At 43.4% G+C, this 15,755-nt stretch overlaps 1 protein-coding gene across 1 annotated transcript in view; it reads right to left on the bottom strand.

Moving 5' to 3' along the window:
- The window catches only part of F13A1 (coagulation factor XIII A chain), a 163,846-nt gene that overhangs the window by 7,760 nt on the left and 140,331 nt on the right, over positions 1 to 15,755 (bottom strand). Inside the window, exons 13-14 of the mRNA XM_047860279.1 lie at positions 14,773 to 14,933; positions 530 to 666 (exon numbers count right to left, since the gene is read on the bottom strand). Of these exons, the coding sequence (XP_047716235.1) occupies positions 530 to 666; positions 14,773 to 14,933 (298 nt within the window). The remainder of the gene's footprint in view (positions 1 to 529; positions 667 to 14,772; positions 14,934 to 15,755) is intronic.

Genomic DNA, 15,755 nt, shown 5'->3' with positions numbered 1-15,755 from the left:
AATCTTGGCACTACATTTTTTTTTTTTAATGTTTATTTATTTTTGAGAGAGAGAAACAGTGTGAGTGGGGGAGGAGTAGAGAGAGAGGGAGACAGAATCTGAAGCAGGCTCCAGGCTCTGAGCTGTCAGCACAGAGCCTGACCTGAGGCCCAAACCCATGGACTGCAAGATCATGACCTGAGCCAAAGTGGGACGCTTAACTGACTGAGCCACCCAGGCACCTGACACTACTCTTATAAGTTGTGAAACTTGGGCCAAATCAGCCAACCCCTCAAAGCTTCAAACTCCTCTACTACCTCAAGGGAGATGCTAATAGCACCCTCATTAGGGTGGTTTTATGGATTAAATGATGGAAGTGCCAGTCAAGTCAACCCTACTTTTACCCCATGACTCATAGAAATGGCCAATAAGAAGGCAGCAGCTTCTCAGACACATTCCTTGGGCATTATATGTAAGTTGGGAAAAGACAGAGAAAGATAAGCCTGCCCACGTCACTTCTCACCTTCTCAGTCCCCACCCCAGTCCTTACCGGAACATCTTCCTCATTGGTTTTGTCACTCCAGGACCATCCAGGTATATCCAAACATTTCGCAGAGTTTCTTTTAGAGGATTGGTGAATTCAACTGTCACCACCATGTCAGAACCAACCATCCTAGTGCCGCGGACCTAAGACATGAGTTGGGGGAGGAAAATGCAGTTCATTAGCAGCACATAAAAGCTTTCTGCTCTCCTGTGTCCTTAACCATCTTCACTTTTGCTGGTTTTACAGAATGGTTATTCTTTGGCAATGGAACCAGGATGATGAGGCTAGCTGATTGCTTTGACTGGGGGATACCTATTGAGACAAAGATGGAAAATTACTAATTAGGATCACACTCTTTTCCTCATTAGGAAAACCACCCTAATTAGAGCTCAGGTTAATAGCCGTGACCACCAGCTGCTCTCTATCAGCAGGAGATGGAAGTGCACTTGGTGTAGCAACACATTTCCATGGTGAGGGTGGCCAGGCAAACTCTGCTTCTGGACAGGACTCAAGCTTCCTGCCAGGACACCGGGCGGGGGTGGGGGGGCGGTGTCTGTGGAGGAATTCCTAAGTTCAAGAGGAAGAGATGGCTCCAGGGTGACTGAACCTTCTTACTTTTAGGCATACTTCGAAGAAATATGGCCAAAGAGGGAGTCATCACTGTGGAACTTGAAGAAAAGGAATCTGGATGCTAAAATAGGCCAAAAAGACTTTTCATACACAGCTACAACACCTGAGTCCAGGAGAGAGTAAGGCTCTTTGTTAGTGAGTTTATCTATGACAAGTCTCAGAAGGATTGGGTATTTGGCAAAGCGTCACATGAGGTGGCCTGAGTTCAGTGTCAGTTCAACACTTACTAGTAGTGGGGCCTTACTTAACCTTTTTGAGATTCAGTTTTCTTGTCTCTAAGACTGGACTGACATTCCCATGGGGTTGCTGATGTGGAATGCTATTACTGTTGGCTCTTTGGCTGTGTTTATTAGGTGCCAGAAATGGTATGCCTTCCCAACACCAACCCAGTGAGCTGGAAAATGGCCAGGTGGCTATGGGGTTTGCTTGTTTGTTTCAGAGGTATGTATGCTGAATGGATGGATCTGCATAAGCTCTATACAACTTGGGAATAATAATAGTAGTTCTTCCTTTCTAAGAAAAGGGTAGAATGAGAAAATGCATGTAAAATAGCTAAAACACTGCATAGCATGAGACAGAAGCTCCATAGCTTATGGCTCATACTGTTTTTGGAATAGCAATGTTCAAGGTAGCTTGTTTTATTCACCTTATATTTATATTTTAGTGCACTTTCAACTCCAACATGTAGCCAGTGCCCAGCAAACATTTGTGAAATTAATTTCACTGTTTAACAATGGAATTTATTGATTGAGTTTTCTACATAACAGCCCAGCCATTGTTATACCCCATTTCTTTAAGCAGACATATAATATAGAAAAAAATCATGTGGAAATGAACCTTTTTATGAATAGAGGGAAAGAGGAAGGATAATGCCCAGGAAAAAGACTCTCACTTACTGAATCTGTAGTAAAGAATAAATCTTCATTGCTTCACTGTTTAAGACACAATTTGTGTCTAAATTTATGTCTATGGGATTTTAAAAATCTATGAGAAAAATGAAAATTGCAGCCCAATGCTCTGTGTTTAGTACATTCAAATCCACACCCGCTGGGGTGGGGGTGGGGGATCCTGCCATCAGAGGGATCAGGGGGTAGAGCAATGATCATGGTGGTGACCACAGCAGGTGTCACCAAGAGAGCACAGATTGCATGCCAAGTGGTGTGTCTAGCCTGTCACCAGTGGTCTTCAGCCTGGCATGCACAAAGAGTCAGCTGGGGGACTTTAAAAATCACAGAGGTGTAGGCCCACTCCCAAGCAATTAACTCAGAATCTCAGGCAGAGCCTGTAATAAGTTTATTTTAAGCACCCCTGTTGATTTCTAGGAACCGACTTAGAAAACTGCTCCCCAGTTGAAAATCTCTGATGCAGACAACACATTTGGAAGACAGGCTGAAATTTTCACTGTCTTCCCCAGATGCCCTGACTCTATCGATAGAGATACTGGAAGTACAGAAGTGCATTATTAGAATACTCTTAGTGTTCTTGACTTAATTCTCAAGTGTGGCTGACATATTTTTCATAAGTTGGGAAAAAAATTTCAGAACACTTTCACATTTAAAAAAAATACAAGATAAAGACAATGTTTACAAAAACTGAATTGGAGAAAGTGGGGCTACTTCAGAGATGCTGTTGGTAGAAGTCTGCTAGGATCCCTTTAATTTCAGGGAAGAACTATTTTAGAGCCATCTGCCATCTTATGGCATGCTATTACAAGTATGGACATAAGCCCCTTGCAAAAAATCTGATAATAGCTACTGGCCCTTCCTCAACACAGACATACACAGTGATGAATACAAGATACATACACCTCTCACATGTGGTTTTAGAGGATTCATTACAGACACAGAAGGTCTGTCTATGGCCCTCCCTGGGTCTATGGGCTCCAGGTGAAGAATTATTTCCATACGCCAATTTCCATGCTAGCTCTGCAGGAAGACTCCTGCACTGTGGAAAGCCAAGTGCATCCTTCCAGGTCACTCTTGACAGTGATGGGGAAATTTAGTGTTTGAGAGGTTGGTGCCCATGCTCAGGCCTTCATGGATAGGCTTTAGATCTGGCCATGACTTGAAGATTAAGCCTTCTCAGATATCTTCATGCCTAACCAGTTTCCCCTCAGATGTCATCCTCGTAGCCAGCTGCTACCATGGGCATGTAAATACTGCCCAGGCTTCCCTAACAATGGAGTGGGCAGGAGGCCAGAGAGAAGTGGGGGCAATGAAAGGAGAGGCCTATTCTCACATTGTAGAGTGCTTCCTTTGCAGTTAATGAACACTCATTTTCCTTTTCCCGACATTCATCTTCTGTACCCAGAATTTAAACTTCCTTTGCCTGACTACTGAGATGATAATGAACCCTAGAGACTCTAACCAAACCAAATACAAAAGCCTGTGTAACATTTAACATCACTGTTTTCTGTTTAGGGAAATTAAGTGGAGATACGTTCCTCCCTTCTTTTGAGGAAAATGGAACGCACACATGGTATTTTCACAGTATGTGCTGATTTGAGCAAGGAGCATGTTATGGTATCTGCGAAATGCTGAGAAGGCCATGGTGGATGAAAATGTCTGTCCAAATCTAATTTTTAAAGGAATCTTCACCGTTCCCCTCTCTTTCATGCTGTAAAAATAATTCCATATCATTGTAGTTATATTTTGGATTTTCTTGCTATCATAAAAAGTTAAACAAAAGAAGCCCTAAGCAATCCAGAGAAAGTTAGGTCAGGGAGAAACTTTTATGTGTACTTACTTTAGAGAAGGGTAGCCATTACTCAGGCCAAAGAAAAAAGATAAAGTCTAAGTCATACTGCATGACATCAAAGTCTTTTCCATGTGTTTGATGGCTCTGATTGTTTTCAATATCCCATTTAAAAATACATGTTTTGGGGGCACCTGGGTGGCTCAGTCAGTTGTGTCTGACTCTTGATTTTGGCTCAGGTTATGATCTCACGGTGGGTGAGGTTGAGCTCTGTGTCAGGCTCTGTGCTGATAACACAGAGCCTGCTTAGGATTCTCTCTTTCCCTCTTTCTCTGCCCCTCCCGTGCTCATGCTCTCTGTCTCTCTGTGAAAGTAAATAAATATTAAAAAAAATAAAAATATCTGTTTAAAAAATTTTTAAATGTTTTTATTTATTTTTGAGAGAGAGAGAGACACAGTGCAAGCAGGGGAGGGGCAGAGAGAGAGGGAGACACAGAATTTGAAACAGGATCCAGGCTCTGAGCTACCAGCACAGAGCCCAACCCAGGGTTCGAACTCATAAACCATGAGATGCTCAACCGACTGAGCCACCCAGGTGCCCCCAAAATATCTGTTTTTTTTTAAGTTTTTATATATTTTGAGAGAGAGCATGAATAGGGGAAGGGCAGAGAGAGAGAGGGAGAGAGAGTATCCCAAGCAGGCTCTGCATTGTCAGTGCAGAGCCCAATGTGGGGCTCGAATTCACGAGCCTATGAGATCATGGCCTGAGCCAAAGTTAGACACTTAACTAACTGAACCAGGCACTCCAATGAAAATATGATTTTAAATATTGACATAAAATATGATGATTTTCCAAGTTAAATACCATTCTCCAATTTTGACATCCTGAGTTCTTGTCTATCATACTGCTTAATGATAATGACTAGCTATTTTGATTCTTTGTGAACAAGATAGTTACTAACACAGATACACACACATACATGTAAACTTTTAGAGGGAATTACTTTGTAGGAAGTCACAAGTTCTCTTCCATGGAGCATATGCTTTATAATATGCATAACTGTATTCAAAATTGAAATGAAATGAGGGAAAAAGTTTGAGAAAGAAGTAGTTTAGGTAGCAATATAATTCACACAGTTTATTATTAGTTCACCTCACAACACTTACTTCAAGTGCCATCAATAATGTATTATATGTATTATTGGAAAATACATTTTTTCTTCTCTCTAGCCTTGCTGGTAATAAGTAGCTTCTTATTTGTGAACTCTGCTTACCAGCACCAGCACAACCATTGCTGAGTTTAGCATTTACTACATAATACTAATGGTTTTATGGTAGTCAGGCAATGTTCTAAGTCTGCACTATCCAATATGGTAGCCACTAGCCACATGTAGCTATTTAAATTAAAATCAATTAAATTAAATTAAAAATTCAGTCCTTAATTGTACTAGCTACATTTCAAGTACTCAATAACTACCTGTGGTTAGTGGCTATCATATTGGACAGTGCAGATTTAGAATATTCCCATCATCATAGAAAGTTCTATTGGACAATTTTTGTTAAGTGATTTACTTATATTTATTATTTAATTCTCACAACCCTATGAGGTAGGTATTGAATCTTCTTTTTATAGATGAGGAAATTGAGGCACAGAGAAGTTAAGTAACTTGTTCAAGGTCACATGGACAATAGTAGGGGAAGTAAGACTTGAATATGGAGAATCTGGTGCCAGAGTCTTGGCCTAACCGCACCCCCTATACTGATAGCAATAATAGCAATAATAGTAATTAGTTATTAATTAATTGGTAGTTACTAATTAGTCATTAGCAATAGCGATAGCACCTCACATTATTTTTAGTGTTTACTTAGTAATGCAGGCATTGTACTCATAATTTTACTTACACAGTCTTCCCTCCAGCCCTCCCTATGGGCTTGGGGGCAAACATTATCATCATCTTCATTCAACTGATGTCATTCTGACACTTAGAAGATAATCAAAGGACCTGAGTTACAGAGCTAGTAAATTGGCAGAACACAGATATGAATCTAGGTCTTTCTGACTCCGAAACATTCATCTTTAAACATTACGTACACTGTCATCTCTGACAGCAGAGAGGCAAAAATAGTAATTTTTAAAAATGAAAATAGCTTCTTCATTTTCTGAAATCCACTGAAGAATCATTCTCAGTATTACCTTCTGTTACCACTAAACTTCCAGGTAAGCACGATGATTATACTAGAACCTGAACTAAATTTGAAAATATGTGTACAACCCAAATCTTTGTGTTTGACTTCATGGGAAAAGAATCTGATTCCTATGCCAGAGTAACATGTGACAGGATAGCCTTGGGGCCTTGATATATTACTTGACGATAATAGGATTTTCCATTTAAGGTAAAGATAGAGATATCATTTTAGAACATAGTGGGATCATATAAAGGTAGGTAAGATTCGTTATTCTTGAAGTTTTACTTTGTGTCTCTGTGTGTGTTTTTTACGATTAAAAAATAGCAAACAGGAAATATAGAGAAGAAATTATGTTTTAGGCATCCCAGTTAGCAGCAATTTCTCATTTGCGTTCCCAAGTCTAGGTTGTTTGATGGCTGTGCTGAGTGGGGAGATGCAAATGCTCAGTTTACAGTGGCCGGGCTCACTCACAGACGTACTTTAGGATGCTCTTTCCTGGCTGACGGAGCACACCCACTGTCTGCTCCTCTGTGACCAACAGCCACGATTGGGTGGAGAGTCAGCTCCCCGAGCATGTAAAGTCATGGCTGACGGTGCCCCACCTGGGACCCTTTGGGGATACTTACAGCCCATCAGGGTTGACGTCTTTGTTTTTCTCCACAGATTGATAGGACAGTGGGAAGGGGCACAACTGTAGTGGTTGGGACACAGAAAGTGACCACAGTTGGAGGAAACTGAGGGGAACGTGCTGGACTCAGGGTCTAAAGACAATGGGGTTGCCACTGTATGTCTTTGGACTAAGTCATTTGAACTCTCTGGGCCTTGGTTTTTTTGTGTGGTTACTGGGAGGATTCAATGTGATATTATATGTGAAATCATCTGGCAGAGCATCTGAAACATAGAATTTATTGAATCTAAACGCAGTTCAGGTTTAAAGGGAGATCATGTTGCCAGAGTGACCATGAAATCCTTCTCACCCATGAGTTCTCTTATGTGGAATGATGCAGATATAGTTTCTCAGGTACTGGAGAAGAGAGTCACAAAGCAGACAAGCTGCCAGCCTCCACCAACACTTGAAAGAGAAATGGAGAAGCCCAGGTCCCCACGGCCCTGTGCCAGCCTGCCTGGTGACCTATGGTCCTGGTGACCCAGACATGTGAAAGAGACATGGAGAACTCAAGGGAGGTTGGAAGGTACAAATGTGCTTGGTTGGAGACAAGGGAAGGAAAAATGGGTCGGGATTCAGGGGACATTTAGAACACCAAGTCTTTGTTTTCATTTTTTTTTTTGCCTCGCTGGAAGGTATCAATATTTAGGTAGTCGCAGAACAAAATGCAACTATAGGAACGTCTCACAATTTACCCAGTAACCGTCATGGTGACATCCATTTCTCAAGTGGTTTCCCAGTTTTACCCTCCCCTCCAGGGCACAGGTCTATGCATTGGGATGCTGGAGGAGTAGGGCTTGGGCACTCCCCACAACCACCCTCTGCCTTGCTCTACCGTGGTTAAAATGGGAGCTTGGGGGGCACAAGCAGAGAAGGAGCAAAGAAGATTCTACACTTAACCTCAGTAAGAATGCTGAGTGCCAGTTAAGAAAAACTGATGGTGTTTCAAGTCAGAAGAGATGTGGATGTGGGGCCAGCACTGGGGTTTATCTGTGCAAGTTAGGAAAAGAGCACGCCTTTTTTGGCATGGCAGGTGGAGAGTGGGATGGATTTGGTCCCCTCTTACCTCCCCTATCCCCAGGCTGGGTGCAGCCTGCCCCAATGTGGGTGTTGGCTTGGAGTGGGGCCCACTCAGAGGAAGGTCTTGGCACCCATGCTGGGGAGACATTTCCTATGTGGCCTGTGTTATCCTTATGACTACAAGCCCAAAAAGCTGAGACCCCACTGGTCAGTGCTGGTCCTGCTGATATTTTGCCTGTTGATTTCTGTGAATTCCCTCCCTTCGCAGGCTCTGTATACACGGTAGCCAATCCATGCGAAAAAACAGCAACTGTGCTTCTGGAACTGACCTAGGGCAGCCACTGCTAGAAGGAAAATCAGCAATCTCTCCCTATTTCAAAGAAAAAGTCAATAAAAATGTTCTTGGTGTTGACCTTTTCTCTGGTTATATTTTTAAGAGCATTTACTCAAACCTATTTATGGAGTGGGCACCAAATAACTATTTGTTGAATGAACTGAATACATGAATGAATAAATGAGTGAATGGCTAAAAGGGAAGAATCAGAGGGAAGAAAATTCTTTTATCCAATGGAAAAAATATGCTCAAGCTGGAATTCCTGGGTGGCTCAGTCAGTTAAGTGGCTGACTCTTAATTTTAGCTCAGGGCATGATCTCACATTGGTTGGTTCGAGCCCCAGATCAGGCTTTGTGATGATAGCGTGGAGCCTGCTTGGAATTCTCTGTTTCCCTTTCTCTCTGCCCCTCCCTTCTTGTGTTCTCTCTCAAAAATAATTTAACATTTAAATTATTGCTCACACCAATGGAATATTACTTGGCAGTCAAAAAGAATGAAATCTTGCCATTTGCAACAACATGGGTGGATGGAACTAGAGGGTATTATGCTAAGCGAAATAAGTTAGAGAAAAACAAATATGTGATTTCACTCATGTGGAGTTTAAGAAACAAAACAGATGAACATAGATGGAGGGAAGCAAAAATAAGATAAAAACAGAGAGGGAGACAAGTCATAGGAGATTCTTAAATATGGAGAACAAACTGAGGGTTGTTGGAGGGGTGTTGGGTTGGGGGATGGGCTAAATGGGTGATGGGCATTAGGAAGGGCACTTGCTGGGATGAATACTGGGTGTCATATGTAAGTGATGAATCACTAAATTCTATTTCTGAAATCATTATTACACTATATGTTAACCAACTTGAATTTAAATTTAAAAATAACAACTAAAAAAGATAAAAATAAAATCTTGCTCATGTCACTCTTGGCCAACACCTATACAGGTGGGGGCGGGGCCCAACCTCAGGGTAGGGGAGGAGGTGAGGCAGGTCAAAATGCTGTTAAAAAAGCTTGGAGGGGAACCTGGGTGGCTTAGCTGGTTAAGAGTCCGACTTTGGTTCAGGTCATGATCTCACGGTTTGTGGGTTCGAGCCCTGTGTCGGGCTCTGTGCTGACAGTTCAGAGTCTGGAGCCTGCTTCAGATTTTGTGTCTCCCTCTCTCTCTGCCCCTCCCCTGCTCATGCTCTGTCTCTCCTTCTCTCAAAAATAAATAAGCATTAAAATTTTTTTTTCAAAAAGCTTGGAAACAGTCAATCGTTCTCATTTTAAATGTTTAAAAGATTTTTTTTTAAATTTGGGGACACCTGTGTGTTGATAGCTGTAATTCAAAATTTATTTTTTAATTTTAAGTTTTTATTCTAATTCCAGTTAGTTAACATACAGTGTGATATTAGTTTCAGGTGTACAATATAGTGATTTAACACTTCCATATAACACCCTGTTCTCATCATCACAAGTGTCCTCTTTAATCTGCATCACCTGTTTTACCCAACACCCCCACTCTCATGGTAACCATTAGTTTGTTCTGTAGAGTTAAGAGTCTGCTTCCTGATTTGTCTTATTTTGTTCCCTTTGCTTGTTTGTTTTGTTTTTTAAATTCCACATGAGTGAAATCATATGGTATTTGTCTTTCTCTGACTTATGTCGCTTAGCATTATACTCTTTAGCTCCATCCATGTTGCTGCAAATAGCAAGATTTCATTCTTTTTTATGTCTGAAAAATATTCTTTTGCACACATACACACACACACACCCCTCTCCCATATTCTTTATCCATTCATCCATCTATGGGCACTTGGGCTGATTCTGTATCTTGGCTACTATAAATAATGCTGCTATAAACATAGGGGTCATGGTTGTAATTTTTAAAAAATCACACAAGTAGAAAGTGGTTATGTTTTCTTCTCACAAAATTGTTCCCAGTTCATAGGAGAAAATTAGTTCTACTGCTGTTTCCTGACGTTCTGCAAAGGTTGCAGGGTGTGTTCCACATGATAATACTAAAGAGCTGTTTTAGAATGACACTTGGAAGAGTTTATTTCCCAGATACTGAATGGAGGTCGTCTGAGGAACAGATGAATGCCTCGTCTCTCAGTCTTACCCCAGGCACTTTGAGGGTCGTTCCCCTCCTGTGAGGGTTCCACAGGGAACAGCGCATTGCTGAACACCCAGAAGTCAAATTTGATGTCACCAAATAAGGTTATGTTCACTATAGGCTAGACGGCCACATGCTACCCTAAGCAATTCTCTGGGGTGCGCCAGCTGGATTCACAGTCATGGATGTGACCAGGCAGGGGACATTTATCAGCAACTACCAGGTCTTGGTGTGGTCTAAGCATTCTCACAACCATCACTGATGTTAATACTCACAACTGTAAATTAAAAAAAAATTTTTTTTAACGTTTATTTATTTTTGAGACAGAGAGAGACAGAGCATGAATGGGGAAGGGGCAGAGAGAGAGGGAGACACAGAATCAGAAGCAGGCTCCAGGCTCTGAGCCATCGGCCCAGAGCCCGACGCGGGGCTCGAACTCCCGGACCGCGAGATCGTGACCTGAGCTGAAATTGGCGCTCAACTGACTGAGCCACCCAGGCGCCCCAACAAAATGTTTTTTGATAGCATGGAAAAAGAGATACATGTTCATTATAGTTTACTGGGTGTCTCTCTCTGCCATTTTCCACATGAGGATCATCTAAGGCCACACATGGTGGGTGCTGGAGATAGCTAACTGGGAGCATGATTTAACCTAGTCTCAATCTTTATTTTCACAGGGACAAATGTAGTCCCAGACGGGGCCCCTTAGGATGTAAGAAAATGTCCACTGAGCTAACTGCTTTGGTTGACAGTGACATGGGTTCAGATAGGTGGGCCAATATTGTTCCAGGTTGCTCTTTATTTACTCTACAAAGGGAGCAAGGTAGGGACAGCAGCACACTGGTTGCCAGGCTGCTCCAGTCCCAAGGCTGAGGCTGGGACTCATGGAAGAAGGCAATGCCTTGGACAGAGGCTTTGAAGAAAAAGGAGAAAGAAAACAGGGTTCTATTGGGAGGGCAGAGCTGACAATAATGTTACATTCATGCTCTGGAATCTTCACTGGAGCTTCTGTTCACAGCCTATTATAAATTCTCAGGCAAAAATGACTCTGAGCTGCCTTTCTAGGTTTATCTTCACTAGTCTCCTGTTGCCACCCTCGACTCCAGTCAAGGCAGGCCTCTAGCTCTTTCCATGGACTGTCCATCTCTCTCCTTGCTTGTTGCTTGAGATGTTATCCATTCCTTGAGGATGGCCTATTGTTCTGCAGCCTTGAGTTTTGATGCCTCAACCCAATGTGATCTCTCTTTCCCTGAAGAACACAGACCCTTTGTTAAGGCAGGCACTTTCCGTGGAAGTTCCCATGTGAGAGCAGTGTAGCCTTGTGGTTATCTGCATGGTCAGAAAAATTCCACTCCTTCCCTGATCAGCACGTGATCATGGGCAAGTCCTTTATGGACAGAATGGCAACCATACTAACAATGCCCCCAGATGCTCAGTGTTTACTCTGCATGGGACTTAGGCATCCATCAACTCATTACACACACACAACGACCTATGAGGTGAGCACAGCTCTAGTGCAGAGGAGAAAACAGAAGCTATGATAGATTAAGTGACATGTCCAGGCTCACACACATGAGAAGCAGGTTTGATCTCAGAGAATTTGGCTCCAGAGCCCTTTTACTAAGATGCTACCACCCCCCTGGGGCCTCTGTTTTCTCATCTATAAAATGGGGACTGCAATGATACCCACCTCATAGGATGGTCATGAAGATTAACTAATATAATACTAGAGAAGTACAATAATCTAGAGATCAGTGGTTCCTAGCTGCTGTCATTGTCATCACCATATGCTGGTGTCCCAAATTAAACTGGATGGGCTGGACAGTCATGTCCTCCTAACCCTTTGCGTCTCATGTGGTATCACCCTGTGCCCAGCATATTCATCACAGTGACTTTGAGAAAGTCTGTCTGCTCTGGGCCTGATCCAGGCTCAAAGATATCAACAAAGGGTTCTAGATTTTTCCTAGAATTTGGGAACATGTGTCCTAAGTAATTGTGGACCCCTGAGCCATTGTGCTTTTGTGCTTTCATGGTGTTTGACTCCCTTGCCAACTCCTGCTTTAGACAAATTGTCTAACCCCTCTCTCTGAGGTCTCCTGGGCAATGTTTTAACATAACATTTTCTTTCTCCTCTCCCCTCTGCCTTCTCTCCTCTCCTCTCCTCTCCTCTCCTCTCCTCTCCTCTCCTCTCCTCTCTCCCTCTCTCCTGTTCCCCCCTTCTCTCCTGTTCTCTGTGTCCTCTTTCCCTCTGTTGGTCACTCTCAGGGTAGGAATGGCTACCTGGAGACACAGGTGCTTTATCCAGGAGAACCTCTTCCCTTGCTTGGATTTAGTGCATCCCTGGGGCTGATATGGTAATAGGTTAGTGGTTTAGGGGCAGCTGATGTGAAGCTGCTCCTGCCTCCTTTCCTGCACAAACAACACTGGACAGGAACCAGGATTTCCATCTCACTCATGCTGGAGTCCTGGTTCAATGACCCTGCCTCTAAATAAGTTTCCTCCAGGAACAGCATCCCCCATCCCTTTCTGGAAATAAAAATTAAAAGGAAAACTGACCCTGCAACTCTTTTAAAGGACACTTGCCCTGCCCAGGTCACTCAGCTTGTGGCAGAGGCATTTTCATCACACTGCTTTTTAAGTCAACCCAGAAGATAGCCAACAAATAATCCTTCACAGAAATAATGTCTAAAAGATTGGGGCACCTGTGTGGCTCTGTTGGTTGAACATCTGACTCTTGATTTCAGCTCAGGTCATGATCTCATGGTTGGTGAGTTTGAGCCCTGCATGGGGCTCTGCCTTGGTGTTGTAGAACCTGCTTGGGATTCTCTCTCTGCCCCTCCCCCACTAATGCTCTCTCTCTCTCTCTCTCAAAATAAATAAATAAACTTAAAAAAATAATGTCTAAAAGACAAAAAGGATTAGTTGCCTTTATACATCCAGTTTATTGGCAGCAGTGCATTAAATTCTATCTTATGCTGTGGTTTGAGGGTTCTGCAGCTTGGAGGGGCTCCTCCTGAGCCCCTTCACAGGCACAGGGCATGGGTTCATAATGAAGCGGAGCACTCGGCCCTGCCCCCGAGGGAGCACCTGCCATGGGAGGGGGGGCCCCGCCCTGGTTATGCACCGGCACCTGATGCTACTGATTTTGTGTTCTCACAGCACTGACACACCTCTGGAGGAGCCCTCTGCTACCCCTCCATGCATTTGTTTCCTCTTCTGCCTGCAGACTCTACACACACTCATTTTCCCTCTGTCTCCTAAGTCCTCTTTCCTGGATGGTGCTGTGACAGACCGCTGTGGGTGGTGCCTGAGTGGAAAGGCTCAAAGACACGTGATGACTTAAGCCTTCCTTGAAATGAAGGGCCTGGGCTCTCTGTCTCAATGGGCATGATGGGTCTGTGTTTGGATGAGCCGCCTAGGGTGACTCATGTCATGGTCCTCAAGTGCCATCCACACGGGTGCCAAGACTCAGTGACAGCCCCACTGAATGCTACAGGATAGTTATTAGCTTTACAAATGATTCACAGCAAGCAATTCATAAGACACAAGGAGTGCTACCTCCCCTCCCCCACCACCTTTAGGGGCACTTAAAATATGCACAACTTGGTAAACTTTGATTATCACTTTAGAAGAATGAAGCTTAAGACCTGTGCTAACTCTTTTAATCACTTCAGGAAAAATGTTCTTCAGCAACTAGGGAAGGCCTCTAATCCCTGGGGAAGGCTCACAAATGGTGTCATACTCCAAGGACATGGATGGAGGTGTGGATTTCTGCTCATAGGGCAGGAAGGTGTCTCAGGATGTGGTTACAGATGCTGCCAGTGCTCCCTCAAAAGAGGGAGCGACTAGGTTGCTATATTTGTCTTCCATTCCCACCCATCCTCAGCCCTCCTCTGCCAAATTCCTTTGAACCACTTGGGCAGAGATTTCTGGTGGTAAATGGAGAGACAACATTAAAACTAGTAGCCAAACAGTCAAACTAACCCTATGGGGACAGAAGTCAGAAAGGTGGTTGTCTTGGTGGATGGGGGGTGAGGGGGTTATTGACTGGAAAAGACATGAGGATGGAACTTTTTGGGATTTTGGGAATCCTCTATGCCTTTATCTGACTAGTGGTTGCAAGGTGTATACATATATAAAAAGTCATCATCACCAAGCTGACATCTCAGTGTGTGCATTCTATGGTATACAGTTATATCTCCATGAACAACATTACTGCCCCAACACAGGTGGGAGATGATACCAGTGGTTTCCATTTCATGCCATGCCTGACCCACTTTATTCTGGAGACACTGAAATTCTATCTGTATCCATTACACATCTTTATCTTCCTCCACAAGTATGTTTATACCCATAGGTTATATTTATATCTGCAGCCACATCTATATATTTAAATCTGGAGAGGAGAGAAAAGTGTTCTATGTGTGTGTCTATATATAGGGCAGTTTACTTCTTTCAAAGAACAGGAGGAGCTTAGCTCACCCCTCCTCATTTTTTTTTTTTTTTTGAGAGCAGGACATTCACACACACACACACACACACACACACACACACACACATGCACTAAGCCTAGTTGTCTGATCAACAACCTTTCCTTCTCCCTTATCTGAGATGGTAAAACTGACCTTGATGATGAGCTTGGGGATCGCCAGCACGGTGGATTTCTGCTTGGCCAGAACGTCCCTGGTCTCACTGACACGTGCTGTGACAAAGAAGTGCAGGAACCCTTGCTCTAGCAGCTGGCTCATGTACTCGCCTGCTCTGATCAGCACTTCCTGTTTCTTGACTGGCGGGGGAGAAACAAACATACAGAGCATTAGGCCCAGAGTGACACCTGCTTGACTTGCCCCAAGTGCCCCATCTTTCCCATACTAGCCCAGCATCCACCAGAAGCACAGCAAAGGTCAGGGGCAAATGGAACAGAGTCAATCAAGGACAAAACCTCCTGCTTCTCAGGTAAAACAGGAATGTGCTAGAAAACTTAATATTCAGTAAGCCTTACTAGAGAAAATGAGCCGATTTGCTCCCAACAGTGGTTTTGCTGTTGTAGAAATGCAAATCTGCGACAGAGATGTTTAAAGTCAAAGACCAAGGGGTTTTAACTGGGGCTGCTTTGAGCTGACCAAGGACAATATCAAGATGGCAGATGTGGAGTAGTGAAACCCAAGGCCACTTCATACAACAAGAAATATCTCATAGGCCATAGGCCACCGTTAAGCAAAACTGTCAACTACTTAAACCCTTCCCTTGTAGTGCTCCACATTTTCTTTCCAGCCTTTTATGTACCAATCTGACGTGATTTTTCTATTTAAGAGAAAGAAGCCTTTGAAACCAGTTTTTACCCTAGGCATTCAGCTCTCTCCCACCCCCTTTCTATTTGCAACTTAAAAGACCTCTGTGCCAAATCCTTGTTTCCTCAAGTCACTGCTGTTAGCTTTCAGGTGTTGAGGACAGGCCAGTGAGGAGGGCATTTGGAAAATGGGGGAGGGGTGGTCTGGGATCCCTTCTGCTCACCATCCGGGCTGAGGACAGGAATACTCTCTCTCCTGTGGTTCTGAGTAAAACAGTGAGGTTCTGTTTGGCAGCATTGCCCACTTTCTCTATCATT

The sequence above is a fragment of the Prionailurus viverrinus genome, chromosome B2 (genome assembly GCF_022837055.1).
Source record: "Prionailurus viverrinus isolate Anna chromosome B2, UM_Priviv_1.0, whole genome shotgun sequence".
In the NCBI taxonomy this organism is placed as follows: Eukaryota; Metazoa; Chordata; class Mammalia; order Carnivora; family Felidae; genus Prionailurus; species Prionailurus viverrinus.
This window is presented reverse-complemented; position numbering and strand designations above follow the sequence as displayed.